At 37.4% G+C, this 19,894-nt stretch overlaps 1 protein-coding gene and 2 long non-coding RNA genes across 4 annotated transcripts in view; 2 read left to right on the top strand and 1 right to left on the bottom strand.

The window, feature by feature from the left end:
* Window positions 1-10,172, top strand: part of LOC135224986 (uncharacterized) — a 52,084-nt gene extending 41,912 nt beyond the window's left edge. The window contains exons 2-3 of the long non-coding RNA XR_010316858.1: window positions 6,950-7,112; window positions 10,154-10,172. This is a non-coding gene — a long non-coding RNA (uncharacterized LOC135224986). The remainder of the gene's footprint in view (window positions 1-6,949; window positions 7,113-10,153) is intronic.
* LOC135224458 (uncharacterized) overlaps window positions 1-19,894 on the bottom strand; it is a 335,859-nt gene that overhangs the window by 221,131 nt on the left and 94,834 nt on the right. The gene's annotated exons all lie outside the window — the stretch shown is intronic.
* Window positions 10,211-18,574, top strand: LOC135225076 (FAD-dependent oxidoreductase domain-containing protein 1-like; the record flags this gene model as incomplete). The annotated part of the gene is made up of 2 exons (XM_064264337.1): window positions 10,211-10,305; window positions 18,298-18,574. Coding segments are annotated over 2 exons (357 nt in total), but the record flags the coding sequence as incomplete, so codon positions are not given.

The raw sequence follows: 19,894 nt of genomic DNA on the forward strand, positions 1-19,894 counted from the left end.
AACATCATCTCCGTCTTCTCCTATGACGTGATCACAACCACTTGCTGAGCCACTGGAGACATTACTGGACTCTGTTTTTTGAGCGAGGTATTCTGCTTTCTTTGGCAAGAAGAGTTGTAGAAGGAGTAATTCTTCTTCTCCTTGTAGCAAGAGACGTCGTAGAGGGAGTAAGCTCTCTCCTCCATCTCCTTCTCCCCCCCCTCTTTGCCCTCGAGTCAAACATTGGAGAATTATGGACTTTGTGGCTTCGTTTCTGCGAGTGAGAGGAGTGGTTCACTGAACTTCTCTACACAGCCTTGTACTCTCCCTTACACGTTCATGTAAGTGACCATGGAAGTTTAAGCCTTCCATCTCAGCATCTCAATCTCCTGTACCTGTTCCAATCGTCGTAAAGATGATAAGGCTCCCATTAAGAGGTCAAAGGTGCCTGCTACAACAGTGTCTCCTGCACCTTCCAAAGATTCTTTTCTCTGCAAACGTGTTGTGGTTGACGGTCGAGAACGTGAAACGACTATGGTCTGTGGATGTGTTTCTTGTTCACCTTTCAAAGACCAAGATCTTAGGAATCAGTCTCCTTCAGGAAGTTCAACTTAGGTGTTGTCCCAGTCTCAAGACTGCTCATGTCGTCACATGGCCGTGTACTTGACTCGTCACACCGTCCATGTACATAAATTCATCCCACAAACATGTATGCGGTTTGTCACACAAGTGCACACATGGTTTAGCTGAAACTATGTATGGGTTTTCTTCGCATTGCCATGTTCTGGAGCCCTCTGTTTGAGGATCTTCAGTAGTTAGGGACTCCACTCCAACCAGTGGGAGGTATGATGGCTGGCTTCCTAGGGGAACCTCTCCATTGCCTTTTGGGAATGATGAGGATCCTTCCAAGCCTCTTTCGTTGTGTCGTCGGTCTCCTTAGTCAGAACCAGAGGAGGGAGAAGGCCAGAAGTTTCTGTCTTCTTTCTCACAGGTTGTTGATCTCATTTGTAAGTTCAGTAATCTTGGGTGTAGAATGACCCCTGACCCCTAGGGGTATAGAGGCCTTGCTAGGTCCAAGTCAAGATACTAAGGCTTCATTTGAGCTTCCCTTGTTGGGGCATGCTCATTCTATCTTGCAGTGTGTTAATGCCTTGGTTTCGGACGGAAATGGCTCTCTGCACTCCAATAGGTCCTCAAAGTTCCTTCCTCCTCCTGTCATGCGGCATAGGAAGTATTATTCCACCAATGTGGTTCAGCTGATGCCATCACCTTAATTCGAATTCATCCATCTTAAGCCTGGTTTGACCCTGGATCAGGTTGGGTGTGAAGGGCCATAATTTTTGTCACTACGTAGAGGCCTTGGATATGAAGGCTACTGCTTCTACCATCTTCCAGACCGTGTCCTGGTTGGACTTGTTGTCCATTGCAGTAGCCAGGTTAGCGTCGGATCGAGGTGAGGGAGGTTCAGTCAGTTCTTCTTCCTTTGTGAGGCTATTGCAGTTTGGGCTAAGGCCATTTCCTATCAAGACCATCTTAGTGCTTTTGTGGGGCAACCTCCTGGCTAGGAGAGATGTGGCCTTGTCAAAGGTGGCAGGGTCAGTAGAGTCAAAGTCCTTGTCGGCGCTTTGAAACAGGTATCTCCTTGAGTTATAGCTTCTATTTCCAAGAATTTCATTTAGGAGATGTGGTCAACTGGCAGCAACCGAATACCAAAGATGGCTTAGTACATCAGGCAACCTAAATCGGGGGCTCGTTCTCATCCTCCCCCTCCCCAATGGCAGACAAGACAGTCTCCTCCTGTCAAGTTGACCAGGCGTTCGACTTCTGTGAGAGCCTTTCAGTCTGCTTCTTCATCAAAGTCAAGACAGCAATAGCGTCCCTTTCAATCTCACCCCTACAAGGATGGGAGAGGCTCTAGAGGAAGGGGCAGAGGGGGTTGTCGGTAGAGTGGGCACCTCCCTCTCTGTTGCCAAGGGTAGGGGGATGCCTGGTGGGCCACTGGGCCAAATGGCAGTTGCATGGAGCAGAGAAGTGGGTAGTAGATGCCTCTTTAGGTGGGGTATCTACTACCCTTTGACTTATCTCCTCTCTCGAACAGACCCCTTCTCAATCTGACCTATGCTCATGGATTTCCAAAATACCTGGCTCTTTGGGAGGAAGAAGTGCGTCATCTGCACTGGGGTTTTACAGTTGGATTTTCTTGGTTCTAAAGGCTACAGGTGACTGAAGACCAGTGATTGACCTTTCCCCACTGAATCACTTTGTAAGGAAGACAAGGTTTAGGAAGGAGACACCCTAGACAGTTTTGGCAGCAATAAGAGACAAAGACTTCTTGGTGTCAATAGACTTGAAGGATGTTTACTTTCAGATTCTAATCTACCTTCAGCCAGGAAGTTCCTTCGCTTCATTCTGGGGAGAGCAAGTCTTTCAATTCAAGGTCCTTTGCTTCAGATTGACTATGGCCCCTCAGGTGTTCACAAGGGTCTTTGCCAGTCTCAACATGGGCTCATGCTCAAGGGATTCACCTGTTGAGATACCTCAATGACTGGCTGGTCTTGGCAAGCTCCAGGGAGAAACTACTTCAAGACAGGGTTTGCCTTCTTCAGTTTTATTGGGAGCTAGGCATAGTAGCAAATCTGGCGAAGTCCAATCTGGTTTCCAGCCAGAGAGCTCCCTATCTGTGTATGATATAGATACAGCAGCGTCCAGGGTTTTTCTGTCATACCAGAGGTTGGAGAAGTTCCAGTTGGTGGCACGCTCATGGTTGCCTTCATGTTCGCTCTCTACATGGGAGACTGAAGGACTTCTGGTCTCCAGTGGGAGATTCCCCTCTGCAGAGAGTTCCTGTCAGAAGAGGTGAGGAAAGACCTTTGTTGGTGGACAAACGACCAGAAGCTCAGGTGGGAGTCTCTCTGCGTTCACCCACTCCAGACTTTCTCTTGTTTTTGGATCCCTCTGTTGATGGTTGGGGTGCTCATCTGGAAGATCTTGCCTCGGGTGTTTGGAGTGTGGAGGACAGGACAGGCTGCTTCATGTCAACATTTTGGTGTTGAAAGGAGCTTTCCTAGGTCTGCAGGAGTTCTGGGAGAGGGTAGAGAGTTCATTGCATTGTGCTGATGTTAGACAACACCATGGTGGTAAGTGCCTCAGTGGTGTGGTCGGTATGGTATTGGTGTGCCACCTCAGTGGCCGTGAGTTCGATTCTCGGGCATTCCATTGAGGAGGGAGAGATGTGTACTATTTCTAGTGATAGAAGTTCACTTTCGACATGGTTGCTGAATAACCACTGATTCCTTGTAATGCAAAAGCACCATACAAAGAAAGAAACAAACACCATGATGGTAGCCTCCATTCAATGACAGTCGAGCTGCACCAGTGGGCAATCGACAATTCGGTGGAGCTCTCCGCCAGGTACATTCCAAGCAAGAGGAATGTGGTGGCCGACAAGCTGAGTCGTCAGAACCAAATCCTGGCCACAGAGTGGTCTGTGCATCAGGATGTGGTGGACAGGCTTTTTCACGTTTGGGTAAGGCCTATGCTAGACCTCTTTGCTACTTGCTGCAACAGGAAGCTGGAGGTTTACTCTTCAGTGGTCCCAGATCCTCTTGCTCTAGCAGATGATGCCTTGCAGCATCCATGGGACAATCTTGAGGTGTAATCCTTCCCTCTATTTTGCCTGATCCGTCAAGTTCTGAACAGAGTAATGACTTCTCGAAATCTCAGGATGACCTTGGTGGCACCTCTGTGGCCTCAAGTGGAGTAGTTTCTTGAACCATTTTGTCCCTTCTGTCAGAGGTTCCAAGGAAGAAATTCCCCCATGGCAACAGGCTCCTTTGCCAAACCCATAGTTGGAAAAGGTTTCAACTCATGAATCAATAGAGTCCCTTGTCTCTTTATGGCTGCTGGAGACGCAAAGTATCTAACCTCTGGAGGAGAGGTTTTTCTAGAAAGGCTGCGTGCCAGATGTCCGGCTGTCTCAGGTAATCTTCGTCAGCAGTTTACCAGGGGAAATGGGCAGTCTGCTGTGATTGGTGTCGTTGATGCAGTTTCTCTCCACTCAGAGCTTCTGTTCAGCAGATAGCAGATTTTCTGATCTTCCTCAGGGTTGAGTAAGGTCTTTTTGTTTCAGCTATCAGAGACTGCAGAGCAGCCTTGGGCTTGGATTTGCACCTGAAAGGCATGGACATCTCTTCATCCTGCAAAATTTCCTTGTTCAGGAGTTTCGAACAGTCCTGTTCTCCAAGAGAACTGAAGCCTCCTGTGTGGGATCTTTTTCTAGTCCTGAGAAGTCTCACTCGAGCTCCATTCGAGCCATTACATCAGTCTTAGGACAGAAATCTGACTCTAAAGACAGTTTTCCATTGGCCTTGGCTTCTTCGAAAATAGTTGGGGAGCTTCATGGCCTGAGTTATGATGTTAAACACACAAGGGGTTGGGGGTCTGTGGCCTTCGAATTTGTCCCGGAATTTGTGGCTAAGATTCAGAATCCCTCGGTGCATGATGGCAGATTTGCCTTGTTTTCCATTCCCTCACTGAATAACTTTTGTGGACAACAATCCACCAACAAAAGCTCTTGCTTTGCCCGTCAGAACACTGATACTATCTGAGGAGGACTCATCACCTAAGTCCTAGGTGCTGTAGACTTTTTGTTAGCACAGGCCAGTCCAGAAGGGAAGCATCCAAGAACACTTTCATTCTGGTTACGTGGACGATTAAATAGGCTTACTGGTCACATGCTGGTTTTGTCACTGAGTCTGTGCAGGCTAGAACACATGACATCAGAGGTATAAGTTCCTCTCTTGCATTTAAGAGAAACTTTGTCTGTTCATAGAATTTTGAGTGCTGATTCTTGGCTACATCAGTCCATGTTCACTTCCTTTTACCTAAAGGACGTTGTCCACAGGTCTTTGGACACTTTTTCCTTAGGTCCGGTGGTGGCTGCCCAACAAGTTGTGTAATTCATCCCAGTGCCCCTGGCGGGACAGTTTGTATCTTACCTAAGATGATGGTGTGGAAGAGAGTATGAGTGAGTTGGCTGGCCTCTTTCTTTCTCTTTTCCTTTCTTCTTCCTACTAGCGGGTCGAAGAATAAACATGTCATATGCGGGGACTGGTCTGATACAGGTGAGTAGGGTGGTCATACTGGTGGTTTTGTATTGTTACTATACAATAGACAAATCGGTTATTCAGTAGCAAGTGCTCCTCTCTCTAGCAAGAAGAGCGAGGAGTTGTGACAAACCTCTGTGGCTTGTATGGTTTGTTGCTTGAACATGCAGAGTTTTCTTTTCCTGGAATGCAGTGAATCTGGTCATATATATTGTGTTTCAACTCAGACGGCTGAGTTTTTAGATATCCAATTGTCTATTCTCTCACGACTTTGACCCCCTTCTTTAGAACTTGTCCTTCTAGAAGGGGTGTCAGGTTGATTAAACTCCCAGCTGGTTTAGGGTACTTGAACCTCCCTCTAAGTATAAGTCTATCCTATTGTTAAGACTGAAGGTTTGGTCTGCGTACGAACAAATGACAAATTTTTTATCAATTTGTATTTTTCATAACTAACAAACCTGAGATCTTAACATTAACTGCCCACCTCCAGCCGTCCCTATCTCTTTTCCTGGGTTGGGGGAAAGACTGAAGCGTCACAGGGTTATATGCCTGGTTGATGACCAGCTTCCACCTCGTATACGCACGAGTTGCCAGATGCCACAAATTCATTGCTTTACAATCTTTGATTGTTTTTAACCAGTTTCCAGCTGGAGCAAGATTATCCTATTGTTAAGTCCTCAGGTTTGTTAGCTATGAAAAATACAACAAATTGATTTAAAAAAATTTAATTTGTTATATTATTATAAAAGTCATTTTAAAAAGTATTTTGAATGTACATTACATACATACTGTACAGACATGGTGTTTTTTACTGTCTGTAAACAGTATGTACTTGAATTGTCAAGAAAGTGTGTGTAGAGAAAGTAGTACAAAATAATAGATATCTAAACTTAATTGGAATAAATAGATACTATGTAAAGGTATTAAATAAATTAGTTTTATAATTAATACATGCAGTCCCCAGTTATCAGTGGATTTGGTCAATGGTAACCCAGTTGTATAGACAATCGGCGATTTATGGTGCCATAACATACCTAGCAGAGACGCCATTAACCAGATATCGGTGCCATAAGTGCCATAAATAACCGAGTTTCAGTTAATGGCGGTTTTCGCTATCAGTACATACTCTGCTGAGAACAGAACCCCCGCCGATAGCCGGGGACTGCCTGTACGTACTGTACTTCCAAGGGTAATACAGGTAAGGGAACCAAGTTTTCATTAAATTGCATGTTGATTGCCTTCAAAATCTTTTTGAAGTTATCAACTGACATTCACATTTTGGTCTTTTCATTGATTCAGTTTGTCCTATTCAACTTTGTTTCCTCTAAGGAGTGAAGTCACAACTAGTGACTAGAACCTACATAGAAGAAAAAAAAAAAAGACATTGCAAGGTGTATTGATAAGTCATTAATTTGCCCTGTTGACATAAGGCCAGTTTAATTGACTTTTATAAACTTATTGAAGGTTATCCTTTATTTTTTTCTATTGAATTATTTCAGAACGTTTGTGTTAGATTAGGTTTGAGGTGTTTGCTGTTTTTATCTCTGCCCTGTAAGTCATATTTTGTGGTTCATTTTGTTTGTCTCTACATTAGGAGGATGACTACAAAAATGACCGTAGATATAGATTTTGCAAAATTTGACCAAAAGATAATATTTTTCATTAAATAGGAATGTTAATTTTCAAGACAAGGAACTTTTGAGGTGGGGACTTGCTCAGCAGTGGTGGAGGTTGGTGATCTCTGAACACTTTTCTTTAGTGATTTTGAAGGGGCTATCTGTAATTAAGATCCCATATCTCAGTATTGTGTTATGTATTTGAAGCACTTACTTTTTCTGTGTTGATGGTGTGTGTATCATTGACAGGTTTGACCCTTGGAGTTTTTTGTGCTGCTTAAGAAGAAAAGCTGTCTCTCTTGGCACGGAATTTGTGACTGGAAAGGTTACTGGACTTAACTGTGAAGTTCTTGATGATATTGTGACAGAAGGCATCGGAAACTTGTCCTTAAAGAACATCAGAAGAGTAGAGGTAATATTATTATAGCATTCGGAAATACCAACATTTATTTCTTTATAATACGCCTCACTGTCATGTTCCTGTAGATATTAGATGTCTTCCAAGGGAATGCAGTTTCTTGCATGGAAGGCAGTGTTTTATTTTGAGGATATTTAGAGGATTTGTTAAGCATAACCTTTCATATTTTGATTTGAAGTCAAAATGTATACGTACTGATATTGGTAAGGTAGAAAGTCAGGTCATTGTAGTATACTACTAAAGTAAATTGTAAAAGGTTAAGTAATGTTTTTCTCTAGTTCTTTGTGTGAGCATTGAACATATCAAATTGTAAACTGCAGTATAAACTATATGCTGTATAGTTGTTCCTAACTCTCAACTTCTAAACAGTTACAAATAGAAATTCTGAAAAATTGTTAGATTCATCCCTCCATCCCTGTTATGCAAGTAAGACAGGGGATCTTCATAACTTTTGTGCTTTCATAAGTGATTAGTCAGTCTTTCCTTCCAATAATGGCAGAATCAGCATAAAAGGTTTTCCATAAAGTTGGAATTTAATGTACGCAAATATTTTATATTTGCAGTTCAAAAGTAAAATACTTTATTTTTAGAGCCATTTAGGTGATTAATTTTATTTTTAGAAGCATTTAGGTGATTAATTTTATTTTTAGAAGGATTTAGGTGATTAACCCTTAAACGCAGAAATGAAAAAAAAATCATTATCATACATAAATATTGGAATATATGACAGCGCGGAAAAAAAATTTCATATGTAATTGTATACAAATCGTGCTGTGAGCAAAACGGTTGAAGCTAATGAGTTAATTATTTTTTCATTGTATTGTACACTAAATTGCAATGATTTTGGTATATAAAAAATTGTAAAACGATGAAAGCAACACAGAGAAAATATTATCACAATACGATGCATGAATTCGTAATGCGCCGACATAAAAAAAAGCTGTTTTAAAAAATTCACTATAAATCAAAATAATGTGCTAGAGACTTCCTGTTTGTTTCAAAATGAAGGTAATTGATTGAATATTACTAGACTATAAGTGTTGTAGCTTACAATTGCAGTTTTCGACCATTTCGGTCGAGTTAAAGTTGACCGAAGGTCGAATTTATTCTATTTATCGTTATTTATATGAAAATATTTCAAAATGATAAAAGCTACAACCATGGGTTGTTTTTAGTTGTATTTTACATGAAATTGTGCATATTTTCATATATAAAACTTTATGTAACGGCAAATTAAAAATGGTGCAAACATACAACAATCGGACGAAAAAATTTATGATTTTTTTGGAAGAGTTACCATGCGGACATAAGGAAAAAGTTTTTTTCATAAATTCACCATAAATCAAAATATTGTGCTTGAGACTTCCAATGTTGTATTCTATATGATATTGCGCACATTTTCATATATAAAACTTTATGTAACGGCTAATTTAAAATGGTGCAAACATTACGACAATCAGACGAAAAAATTTATGATTTTTTTCGGAAGAGTTACCGCGTTGATGTAAGGAAAATGTTTTTTTTCATAAATTCACCATAAATCGAAATATTGTGCTAGAGACTTCTAATTTGTTGCAAAATAAAGGTAAATGATTGAATATTACTAGAATGTAAGAGTTTTAGCTTACAACTGCGTTTTTTTACCATTTCGGTCGAGTCAAAGTTGACCGAAGTTTGATATTTTGGCACTTATCGTTATTTATATGAAAATATTTCAAAACTGATAAAAGCTAAAACCATGGGTTGTTTTGTTGTTGTATTCTACATGAAATTGCACACATTTTCATATATAAAACTTTATTTAATGGCTTATATAAAACTGTGCAAACATTACGACAATTGGACGAAAAAATTTATGATTTTTTCGGCAGTTACCACGCGGACGTAGGAAAGTTTTTTCTAAAATTCACCATAAATGGAAATAATGTGCTAGAGACTTCCAATTTGTTGCAAAATGAAAGTAAATGATTGAGTATTTCTAGAATGTAAGAGTTTTAGCTTACAAATGCGGTTTTCGACCATTTCGGTCGAGTCAAAGTTGACCAAAGGTTGAAATTTTGGCACTTATCGTTATTTATATGAAAATATTTCAAAACTGATAAAAGCTACAACCATGGGTTGTTTTTTGTTGTATTCTACATGAAATTGCACACATTTCCATATATAAAAGTTTACGTAACGGCTAATATAAAACTGTGCAAACATTACGACAATCGGACGAAAAAATTTATGATTTTTTCGGAAGAGTTACCGCGCGGACGTAAGGAAAAAGGTTTTTTTTCATAAATTCACCATAAATCAAAATATTGTGCTAAAGACTTCCAATTTGTTGTAAAATGAAGTTAAATGATTGAATATCACTAGAATATAAGAGTTTTAGCTTACAATTGCATTTTTCGACCATTTCGGTAGAGTCAAAGTTGACCGAAGGTTGAAATTTTGGCATTTATCGTTATTTATATAAAAATATTTCAAAACTGATAAAAGCTACAACCATGAGTTGTTTATTGTTGTATTCTTCATGAAATTGTGCATATTTTCATATGTAACGGCTAATATAAAATGGTGCAAAAATTATGTCAAAGTGACAAAATAATTTCTGAGATGTGTCGCTGATGCTTTTTAGTGCGATAAGAAAGAAATTTGCGCTTGCACGCCTGGGTAACGATTGTAAGCAAAACAGCAGCTTGATCTGTGAACTCCCAGCATCCCCCAAGGCGAGTGATTCAAAAGTTTTTGCCTAGTAGGCCTATAACTATTTTTAAGCGAATTTAAAAAAAAAAATTTCGCCGACATTTCGTATGTCGGTTCGGCAACCGACAGACAGTTTTCGTTGACATTTAATACGTCCAATCGGCGTTAAAGGGTTAATTTTATTTTTAGAAGCATTTAGGCGGTTAATTTTATTTTTAGAAGCATTTAGTCGGCTAATTTTATTTTTAGAAGCATTTAGGTGATTGATTGTTTTGTACTCTGAAAGAAAAAGTGAATTTGAAAACAATAGAGTACTGACACCTCATGGGTATCCTTTGCAGGTTACTCTACCAGATGGTGGAGAAGCGAGACTATCAACTGTCGAGCAACTAGTCTAACTAGCTGCAGGTGCTTGGTCTGGAGAAATTGGTAATTTGGTTGGCATTGGGCAAGGCAGCGGAATCATGGGAACACCCATACCCATTGAACCCCGGTAGGTGGTTGTTCACATGCATAAGTTTGTTCATAGTGGGTTATTGTTCTCAGTGTGCCTTACATGGTGCACTGCAGGCATTACTGAAGGTCCCCTTCATCTCCATGCTTTCAACCCCTTACATTCCTTTTACTATACTACCTCCATTCATATTCTCTCTTCCATCTTATTTTTCACCCTCTCCATACAATTGTTTCATAATGCAACTGTGAGGTTTTCATGTTATAAGTACAACTTTATAACTTTTTTGCTCTCAGTTTACTTTTCAGCACTGAATGACCTCATAGGCCCTAGCTTGGCACTTAGCCTAAATTTTAGATTTCATTCCACATGCGCTAGTCACTGTTAAAGTGAAATCTATGTCTTTCTTTATGCTATAAATTTTATTTTTATCATTAATTTCTTACTTATGTCATGTTATTTGGCTTTCCAGTTTGAAAATTGTTTCTAGTGTAACATCCCCATAAAGGAGAAGTGCCGTCCATGCACCTCATGTGGTGCACTGTAGGCATTACCTAAGATTTTTCACAGCATACCTTTGGTCCCTAGCTGTAACCTCTCGTTTCTTTGACTGTACCTCCTTTTGTATTCTCTTTCTTCCGTCTTACTTTCCACAAACTTTCCTAACAATTGATTTGTAGTGCAAATGCGAGGTTTTACTCCTATTACACCTTTCAAACCCTTTATTGTCAATTCACCTATTAATGACTTCATAGGTGCCAGTGCTTGGACTTGGGCCTAAATTCTATATTCAATTACAGTCGATTTTAGTGTAACTTTGTTAGGAAACAAAGCAATAGAAGAGAGGTTAGAACCAGTATCAAATGAAGTGAGTACAAAATTTAGTGTCGTAACACCTTTATCGTATGCTCTATGACATCTCATGTTAGTATGTAGGTATACAGTAATACCCTGAACTTACACGAGGTTAGGTTCCAGACCCCCTCATGCAAGGGAAATGATTGCATAAGTTTGGCACAGCCTCTTTCTCTTTGTTTTTGAAATTCCTTTTCATGAGCAAACAGTGCTTTTTATTTGGACTAATACAACTCTTAGTTATTTGTCTGTTTTAGAACAGGTATTTATAGTTCTAGAAGGTTAAGGTAAAAAAAGATCAATTAAAAGTTATCTATGCTACTGCTAACTACAGAGAGAGAGAGAGAGAGAGAGAGAGAGAGAGAGAGAGAGAGAGAGAGAGAGAGAGAGAGAGAGAGAGAGAGAGAGAGAGAGTGGTGTAACTTTTAAATGAAATTAAAGTTAATGTAATTCCCTTTTAAAAATTAGCTTAATACATTATTCTTAAAAAATGAAATAAATGGTTGGTAAAAATAGAGGAGTGTGTGAAGATTCCATACATGGAGACAGAGATAGAGAGAGAATTACATAAAAATCAGTGATTGCTAATCTGTCAACACTCCTTCTTGTCACATTACTATTTGACAGCTCTGGACTTTGAGCATCTGTGGCATTAAAAAGAAAGATGAGGGAAAGAATTCTTTATAGCATCATTTTGTTATTACAGTTATATTATTATTATTATTATTATTTGAAAATATTAATAAACAAACATATAGTAGATGTACCATAAAAATCCTCTCATCTCAGTAAGAGAGAGAGCGAGAGAGATAGAGAAGAGTTGTTCTAACTTAAAAGTGAAATGGAAAGGTTATTTCTCTAAAGTACTATCACACATTTTGTAATTACTGTTACATTTTTATTATTATTAATATTTGAAAATATTAACCCTTACTGGATAGGTAAATATATCTATATGCAGCTCCTTAGGCTGGGTAAACTTTGAGGTCAGCCAATTTACAAAAAAAAAAAAAAAACATCAATGGAAAGAGAAAGATAAGCAAATGTACATGGAGAAAGAAAAAAATTCTAAAAGATTTTCCTTTACCTTCCACAAGAAGTTGAAAATGACTATTTACAATCCCTTGTGGGTCCTCTTTTACAAGACAATCATAGATTTTACCTACTTATGTATGTTTTTTCTAATAATTAATTTTATTTTATTTTGTAAAATTATAGTTAAAACAGAGAAGAAATAAAATCAGTAACAAATTCTTAGCATATTTGTTAAAAAATATTTATGTAAATTTACCGAGAACGAAGATTCAGTAACTTGTTTTTACTTTTACTTGTTTTTTCTAATATTTCTTTGCACTTTTCTTTGTACAATTACATTTACAGCTGACATACTATTGTAAAAGACAAGAACAAAAAACAGCAGCAACCCCTTGGTATACGTATTTACGAGCAAATTTACAAAAAGACGTCATGTGAGACAGAGACGTAATACATTCCCCCTTGAAGTAGGGAGAACTGAAGTCCTGAGTTGCCGAGTCTTGATTTTAGCCAGTGTAAAAGTTACCATTAGTGAATTTATGGGCTATAGAATATTGGCACCTCTTTCCCACCCGATTCTTTCCAAATCGATGGCACTTAATATTGTTTATCTACAGGATCAATCTGTCCACCACCTCAAACCTGTTATTACTACTCCCGACAATAATCAGTCTGTCCATCAAGGGTTAATAAATGCACATACTTCAAAAAAAATTTTATGTACCATAAAAATTTTTATGTACCATAGAAATTTTCTCATCTCAGTAAAAGACAGAGAGAGAGAGAGAAATTATTGTTTTTATTATTTAATGTTATTTAACCCTTAAACGCCAAGCTGGTATTTCCGAAAGTGTCTCATGTATGCCGGTGGCGTTCGCGTGTGAGCGCCGAAGCGGAAAAAAAGTTTTTTAAAAAAAATCATAGCATGCTTAATTTTCAATATTAAGAGTTAATTTTTGGCTCCTTTTTTTGCCATTGCCTAAAGTTTAGTATGCAACGATCAGAACTGAAAAAAATTATTATCATATATAAATATTGTAATATATATGACAGTGCGAAAAATTTTTTTCATATATAATTGTATACAAATCGCTTTGTAAGCAAAATGTTAAAGCTAATGAGTTAATTATTTTTTTGTTGTATTGTACACTAAATTGCAATGTTTGGTATATAACAAATTTTAAAACGATGAAAGCAACATAGAGAAAATATTATCACAATATGATGCATGAATTCGTAACGTGCGGACGTAAAAAAAAAGCAGTTTTCAAAAATTCACCATTAATCGAAATATTGTGCTAGAGACTTCCCGTTTGTTTCAAAATGAAGGTAATTGATTGAATATTACTAGACTGTAAGTGTTGTTGCTTACAATGGCAGTTTTTGACCATGTCAGTTGAGTTAAAGTTGACCGAAGGTCGAATTTTTTCTATTTATCGTTATTTATATGAAAATATTTCAAAATGATAAAAGCTACAACCATGGGTTGTTTTTTGTTGTTTTCTACATGAAATTGTGCACATTTTCATATATAAAACTTGATGTAATGGCTAATTTAAAATGGTGCAAACATTACGACAATCGGACAAAAAATTTATGATTTTTCGGAAGAGTTACTGAGCGTACGTAAGGAAAAGTTTTTTTTTCATAAATTCACCATAAATCGAAATATTGTGCTAGAGACTTCAAATTTGTTGCAAAATAAAGATAAATGGTTGAATATTGCTAGAATGTAATAGTTTTAGCTTACAATTGCGTTTTTTTACCATTCGGTTGAGTCAAAGTTGACCAAAGGTTGAAATTTTGTCACTTACCGTTATTTATATGAAAATATTTAATAACTGATAAAGCTACAACCATAGGTTGTTTATTGTTGTCTTTTACATAAAATTGCGCACATTTTCATATATAAAACTTTATGTAACGGCTAATTTCAAATGGTGCAAACATTACGACAATCGGACAAAAAAATTTATGATTTTTTACGGAAGAGTTACCGCGTGGACTTAAGGAAAATGTTTTTTTCCATAAATTCAGCATAAATCGAAATATTGTGCTAGAGACTTCTAATTTGTTGCAAAATACAGTGGTACCTCGAGATACGAAATTAATCCGTTCCGAGGCGGCCTACGTATCATGAGTTTTTCGTATCTTGAACCGTATTTTACATGTGTGGTACCTCGAGATACGAAATTAATCCATTCCGAGGCGGCCTTCATATCATGAGTTTTTCGTATCTTGAACCGCATTTTACATGTAAAATGCCTAATCCGTTCCAAGCCCTACAAAAACACCCCAGTAAATTATATTTCCAGGCCTACAACACATGTTCTAGGGTTACGACGCCGATCCGACGGAAGAAATACGACTCCAAAAAGGCAAAATACTGTACATACTTGAGTAACATTCAACTGCATGTTCAACCCCATTTTTACTGCATATATTAGTACTTTAGCATATGTCCCTTACCAATAAGCCTAGCCTATGTTAGCAGTTGCTACTGTAGCCTAGTCTATGATTCTGACATCTAAACCTAAGAAGCTAAAAGCTTAGAATTTGCCAATAAAATGTATAAATAATCAGTATGTACTCATTTCAAATAATTATTAATTAATAATTAACTATAATACACAAACAAACAAAAAAAACCTTCCAATCGTTTGTTTACATTCAGCTCTTACGAGTACCGAACGATCGCCAAGCAATCACTTTAACTAGCTCACAGTAAGCCATAAATTTTCATTAGTATCTTTCTTCAACTAATGAAACTACCAAACAGTATAATAACCATTCATTTCTATTCTTTATTCTATCTTTACCTAATGGAGATACCGAGTTACTGACAGCTATAATGAACATATACGTAATATTAAATCAGAAGAAGAATTCTAGAAAATACATATTTGTTGGCTTCGATGATAGCAGTCTGATTTATTTTATATTTTATGATATCTAATTCACATTTTTTTTATTAAATGTATTGCATGTACTCATTTCAAATAATCATTAAGTAACCATTAACTAATAATAAAAAAAAAACAATTTCAAACAGAAAAAAGGCTCCAAACTTCTGATAATTTACATTCAGCCCCTTCCAACCTTCGTGTACATCAGCCACTGCCGACTACGGAACGATCGCCAAGCAATCACTTTTTCCTAGCACACAGTAAGCCATAAATTTCCATTATCTCTCTTCAACTACTGAAACTACCAAACAGTATAATAACCATTAATTTCTATTCTAATGTTTTTTTTATTAACCCTCTTACGCCGAAGCGGTATAATCGAAATTGTCTCCCGTATGCCGGGCCGGTCTGGGAGTGAGCGCGGAAGCGGAATAAATAATTTTTTCAAAAAATCACAGCGCGCTTAGTTTTCAAGATTAAGAGTTCATTTTTGGCTCCTTTTTTTTTTCATTGCCTGAAGTTTAGTATGCAACCATCAGAAATTAAAAAATATCATTATCATATATAAATAATGCGATATATGATAGCGCAAAAACAAAATTTCATATATAATTGTATTCAAATCGCGCTGTGCGGAAAACGGTTAAAGCTAACGAGTTACTTTTTTTCATTGTGTTGTACACTAAATTGCGATCATTTTGATATATAACACATTGTAAAACGATCAAAGCAACACAGAAAAAATATTATCACAAAATGATGCATGAATTCGTAACGCGCGGACGTAAAAAAATGGTTTTTTTTAAAATTCACCGTAAATCTAAATATTGTTCTAGAGACTTCCAATTTGTTTCAAAATGAAAACAAATGCTTGAATATTACGATACTGTAAAAGTTTTAGCTTACAATTGCAGTTTTCGACCATTTCGGACGAGTCAAATTTGACCGAATGTCGACATTTTTATATATATATTTTTTTTATATGCAAATATTTCAAAAATGAAAAAAGCTACAACTTTCAAATATTTGTTGTTGTATTTTGCATGAAATTGCGCACATTTTCATATATGAAACTCTATAAAATGCCTAATATGAAAAGGAGCAAATACCATTAGGAGAATGCGACGTACGCATTTCGGAGATTTGCGGCCGTGAATCGGTGAGCGGAGGGAAGGAAAACGTTTTTTTTTAAATTCACCATAAATCTAAATATTGTTCTAGAGACTTTGAATTTGTTTTAAAGTGAAGATAAATGACTGAATATTACTAAACTGTAAGAGTTTTAGCTTACAATTGCGTTTTTTTTACCATTTCGGTTGAGTCAAAGTTGACCGAACGTAGTTTTTTTCCTATTTATCGTGATTTATATGCAAATATTTCAAAAATGAGAGAAGCTACAACCTTCAAATATTTATTATTGTATTCTGCATGAAATTTTGCACATTTTCATATATGAAACTCTATAAAACACCTAATATGAAAAGGAGCAAATATTAGGAGAATGCGACGTACGCATTTCAGAGATTTGCGGCCGCGAATCGGCGCACGGAGGGAAGAAAAAAGTTTTTTTTTTAAATTCCCCATAAATCTAAATATTGTGCTAGAGACTTTGAATTTGTTTTAAAATGAAGATAAATGACTGAATATTACTAGACTGTAAGAGTTTTAGCTTACAATTACGTTTTTTGACCATTTTTGTAGAGTCAAAGTTGACTGAATGTAGTTTTTTTCCTATATTGTGATTTATATGCAAATATTTCGAAAATGAGAAAAGCTACAGCCTTCAAATATTTTTTTTTATTCTGCATGAAATTGCACATATTTTCATATATGAAACTCTATAAAATGCCTAATATGAAAAGGAGCAAATATTAGGAGAATGCGACGTACGCATTTCGGAGATTTGCGGCCGAGAATCGGCGCGCGGAGGGAAGGAAATTTTTTTTCAAAAATTCACCATAAATCTAAATATTATTCTAGAGACTTAGAATTTGTTTTAAAGTGAAGATAAATGACTGAATATTACTAGACTGTAAGAGTTTTAGCTTACAAATGCGTTTTCCATTTCGGTTGAGTCAAAGTTGACAGAACATAGTTTTTTTCTTATTTATTGTGATTTATATGCAAATATTTCAAAAATGAGAAAAGCTACAACCTTAAAATATTTTCTGTTGTATTTTGCATGAAATTGTGCACATTTTCATATATGAAACTCTATAAAATGCCTAATATGAAAAGGAGCAAATATTAGGAGAATGCGACGTACGCATTTCGGAGATTTGTGGCCGAGAATCAGCGTGCGTAGGGAAGGAAGAAAAAAAAGTTTTTTTTCAAAAATTACACCATATAAATCAAATAACTATTGTTTTCTAGAAGACTTCGAATTTGTTTTAAAGTGAAGATAAATGACTGAATATTACTAGAATGTAAGAGTTTTAGCTTACAATTGCGGTTTTCGACCACTTCAGTCGAGTCAAAGTTGACCGAAGGTTGAAATTTTGGCACTAATCGTTATTTATGTGAAAATATTTCAAAACTGATAAAAGCTACAACCTTTAGTTTTTTTGTTGTATTCTACATGAAATTGCAGACATTTTCATATATAAAACTCTATGTAACAGCTAAAATAAAATGGTGCAAAAATTATGTCAAAGTGACGAAATAATTTCTGAGATGTGTTGCTGATGCTTTTTAGTGCGAGAAGAAAGAAATTGGTGCTTGCGCGCTTGGGTAACGATTGTAAACAAAACAACAGCTTGATCCGTGAACTCTCAGCATCCCCCAAGGCGTGTGATTCAAAAGTTTTCGCGTAGTAGGCCTATAACTATTTTTCCGTGAATTTTTTTACAAACTTTTTTTCATTGACGTTTCGTACGTCGGTTCGGCACCCGACAGACAATTTTTGTCGACGTTTAATACGTCCAATCAGCATTAAAGGGTTAATTTACACGTAAAAGCTTAAAACTTATAAATTTCAAAAAAATTTAACACCTTTGCAGAGTTTCTCCAAGAGTAAAAAATGTGTGCGTGTTTGTGAAATCCTCGCGTATGATAATTAGTTAGGTTCCAATGATAAGTTCACGCTGTTGTGAATTCACTCAACTCGAATTGCGTAAGATTGAGGTATAACTGTATACTATTTGGTTGCATTATAAAAACTTATTGATAGTGCAGCATATGATATGCTTTTTATCTTACATTATTCAACTTCCAAACTTCTTAATGTCCTTTCCAGAAAGCGTTACGTTTATTGCATTAAAGCTCCTGATGGTCCTGGGTTAGATTGCCCCTTGGTAATCAATCCTGACCACTCGTACTTCCGACGAGAAGGTTTAGGTGGCTTGTACCTCTGTGGTCAGTCACCTAAAGAGGCTGAAGAACCACCCATAGATGATTTGGAAGTGGATGAGGATTATTTTCAGAATTGTGTCTGGCCAGCAATTGCTCAGCGAGTTCCAGCATTTGAAAATGCAAAGGTAGGTATTCATATAGAATAACAATATATTTTCTTATTAGTTTATATATATTTGTAAATTAATACTGTATTTTATATAAGTAACTTACCAAGTAATTACTTAGGGAAGAGCTTCCTACCTATGGTTGCCTAAAAATTCAAAATTTGCGGTAGCACCAGGATTTGTTTAGGTGTAGGTAACCTGCCCCCACCCACTTTCTGGGGCTGTGAGGAACAACTAGACCGAGTGTTAATTCATTTTATGCTAGCTTTCAACTAATATCGGTGGTATCCAGCAGGCAACTTTGTCATTTTTTGGGTGGTTTTCCAGAGTTTTGGTGTAGTACTCTAATCTCATTGTAGCGAACAAAAGTTATTTAGGTGGTTAACCCTGGTTAACTTAACTTATTCAGGATGTCTGACTCTAGCTTGTCAAGCATTAGGTTTTTCATTAAAGGTTGCAAGACTAGGTTAGCGAAATCTTGCTATGACTCACACAAAATGTGTAAAATATAGGGAGTAGGAGTAAGAAGGACATTGCTTGTTTAAAATGTAAAGACTGGGATAATAAGCAGGGGAAGGTCTTTAGGTCTCATCTTTACAAAATGAATAAAGACAGGAAAAGGAAGGCAGCTATTAGAGCCAAGAATATGGCTAGCTTAGAGCCTGTGCAAGTTGCGCCCTCCTGTGTCTATGTCACTTACTCCTATTCCAGGTTCCCAATCTTGACGCCATTGCCAGCCTCGAAGTTCAATCTTGACGCCATTGCCAGCCTCGAAGTTCAATCAGAAATTCAATTTTTTTTAGCAAGAGCAGTGGTGGAATTAGACTCTTCTTTTAAGGCCTTGATGGAAAAAGGCATTCTGCAAATTATCAGTCCAGTGCAGAGTGATAGTGTTTAGGAGGTGGCTGTCCATCCCACCAGTGCTCCTAGACAAAGGTTCCTGTCTGGCTCCTCACCGAGGAGAGGACATGCTGGAGGTCCAAGAGAGGCTGGTGGGGTTTTCCCACAGGCAGTTCCCCCGCTCCGTCAAGCCTGTAGACCATCCCCAGGCTGCAACAGAGTGCCACTGGAAAGGCGTCTCTATTAGTGCTCATCATATGTTGTCAGAATTTGATGATTCCAGTCCTAGCAAGAAGTGTCTGGAGCGCTACAAAGTTTCTTTGCGTCCTCTCAAGAGGCATTCCACTGGCGTAAACAGGTCCAAGGAGGCCAGTTTTAGTCCCCAGTCATCCTGTAGTTTTGCTGTTCTGCCTTCTACCTCTTCTGCACATCTGTCTCGATTTGCTTGGGATAGCCCAGAGTCTATTTCATATCTAAATCACCCATTTTTGGCTTTTAAGCACCAGGAAGAACCTCTTAAGTACTCATTTTCTC

The sequence above is a fragment of the Macrobrachium nipponense genome, chromosome 12 (genome assembly GCF_015104395.2).
Source record: "Macrobrachium nipponense isolate FS-2020 chromosome 12, ASM1510439v2, whole genome shotgun sequence".
Classification (NCBI taxonomy): Eukaryota; Metazoa; Arthropoda; class Malacostraca; order Decapoda; family Palaemonidae; genus Macrobrachium; species Macrobrachium nipponense.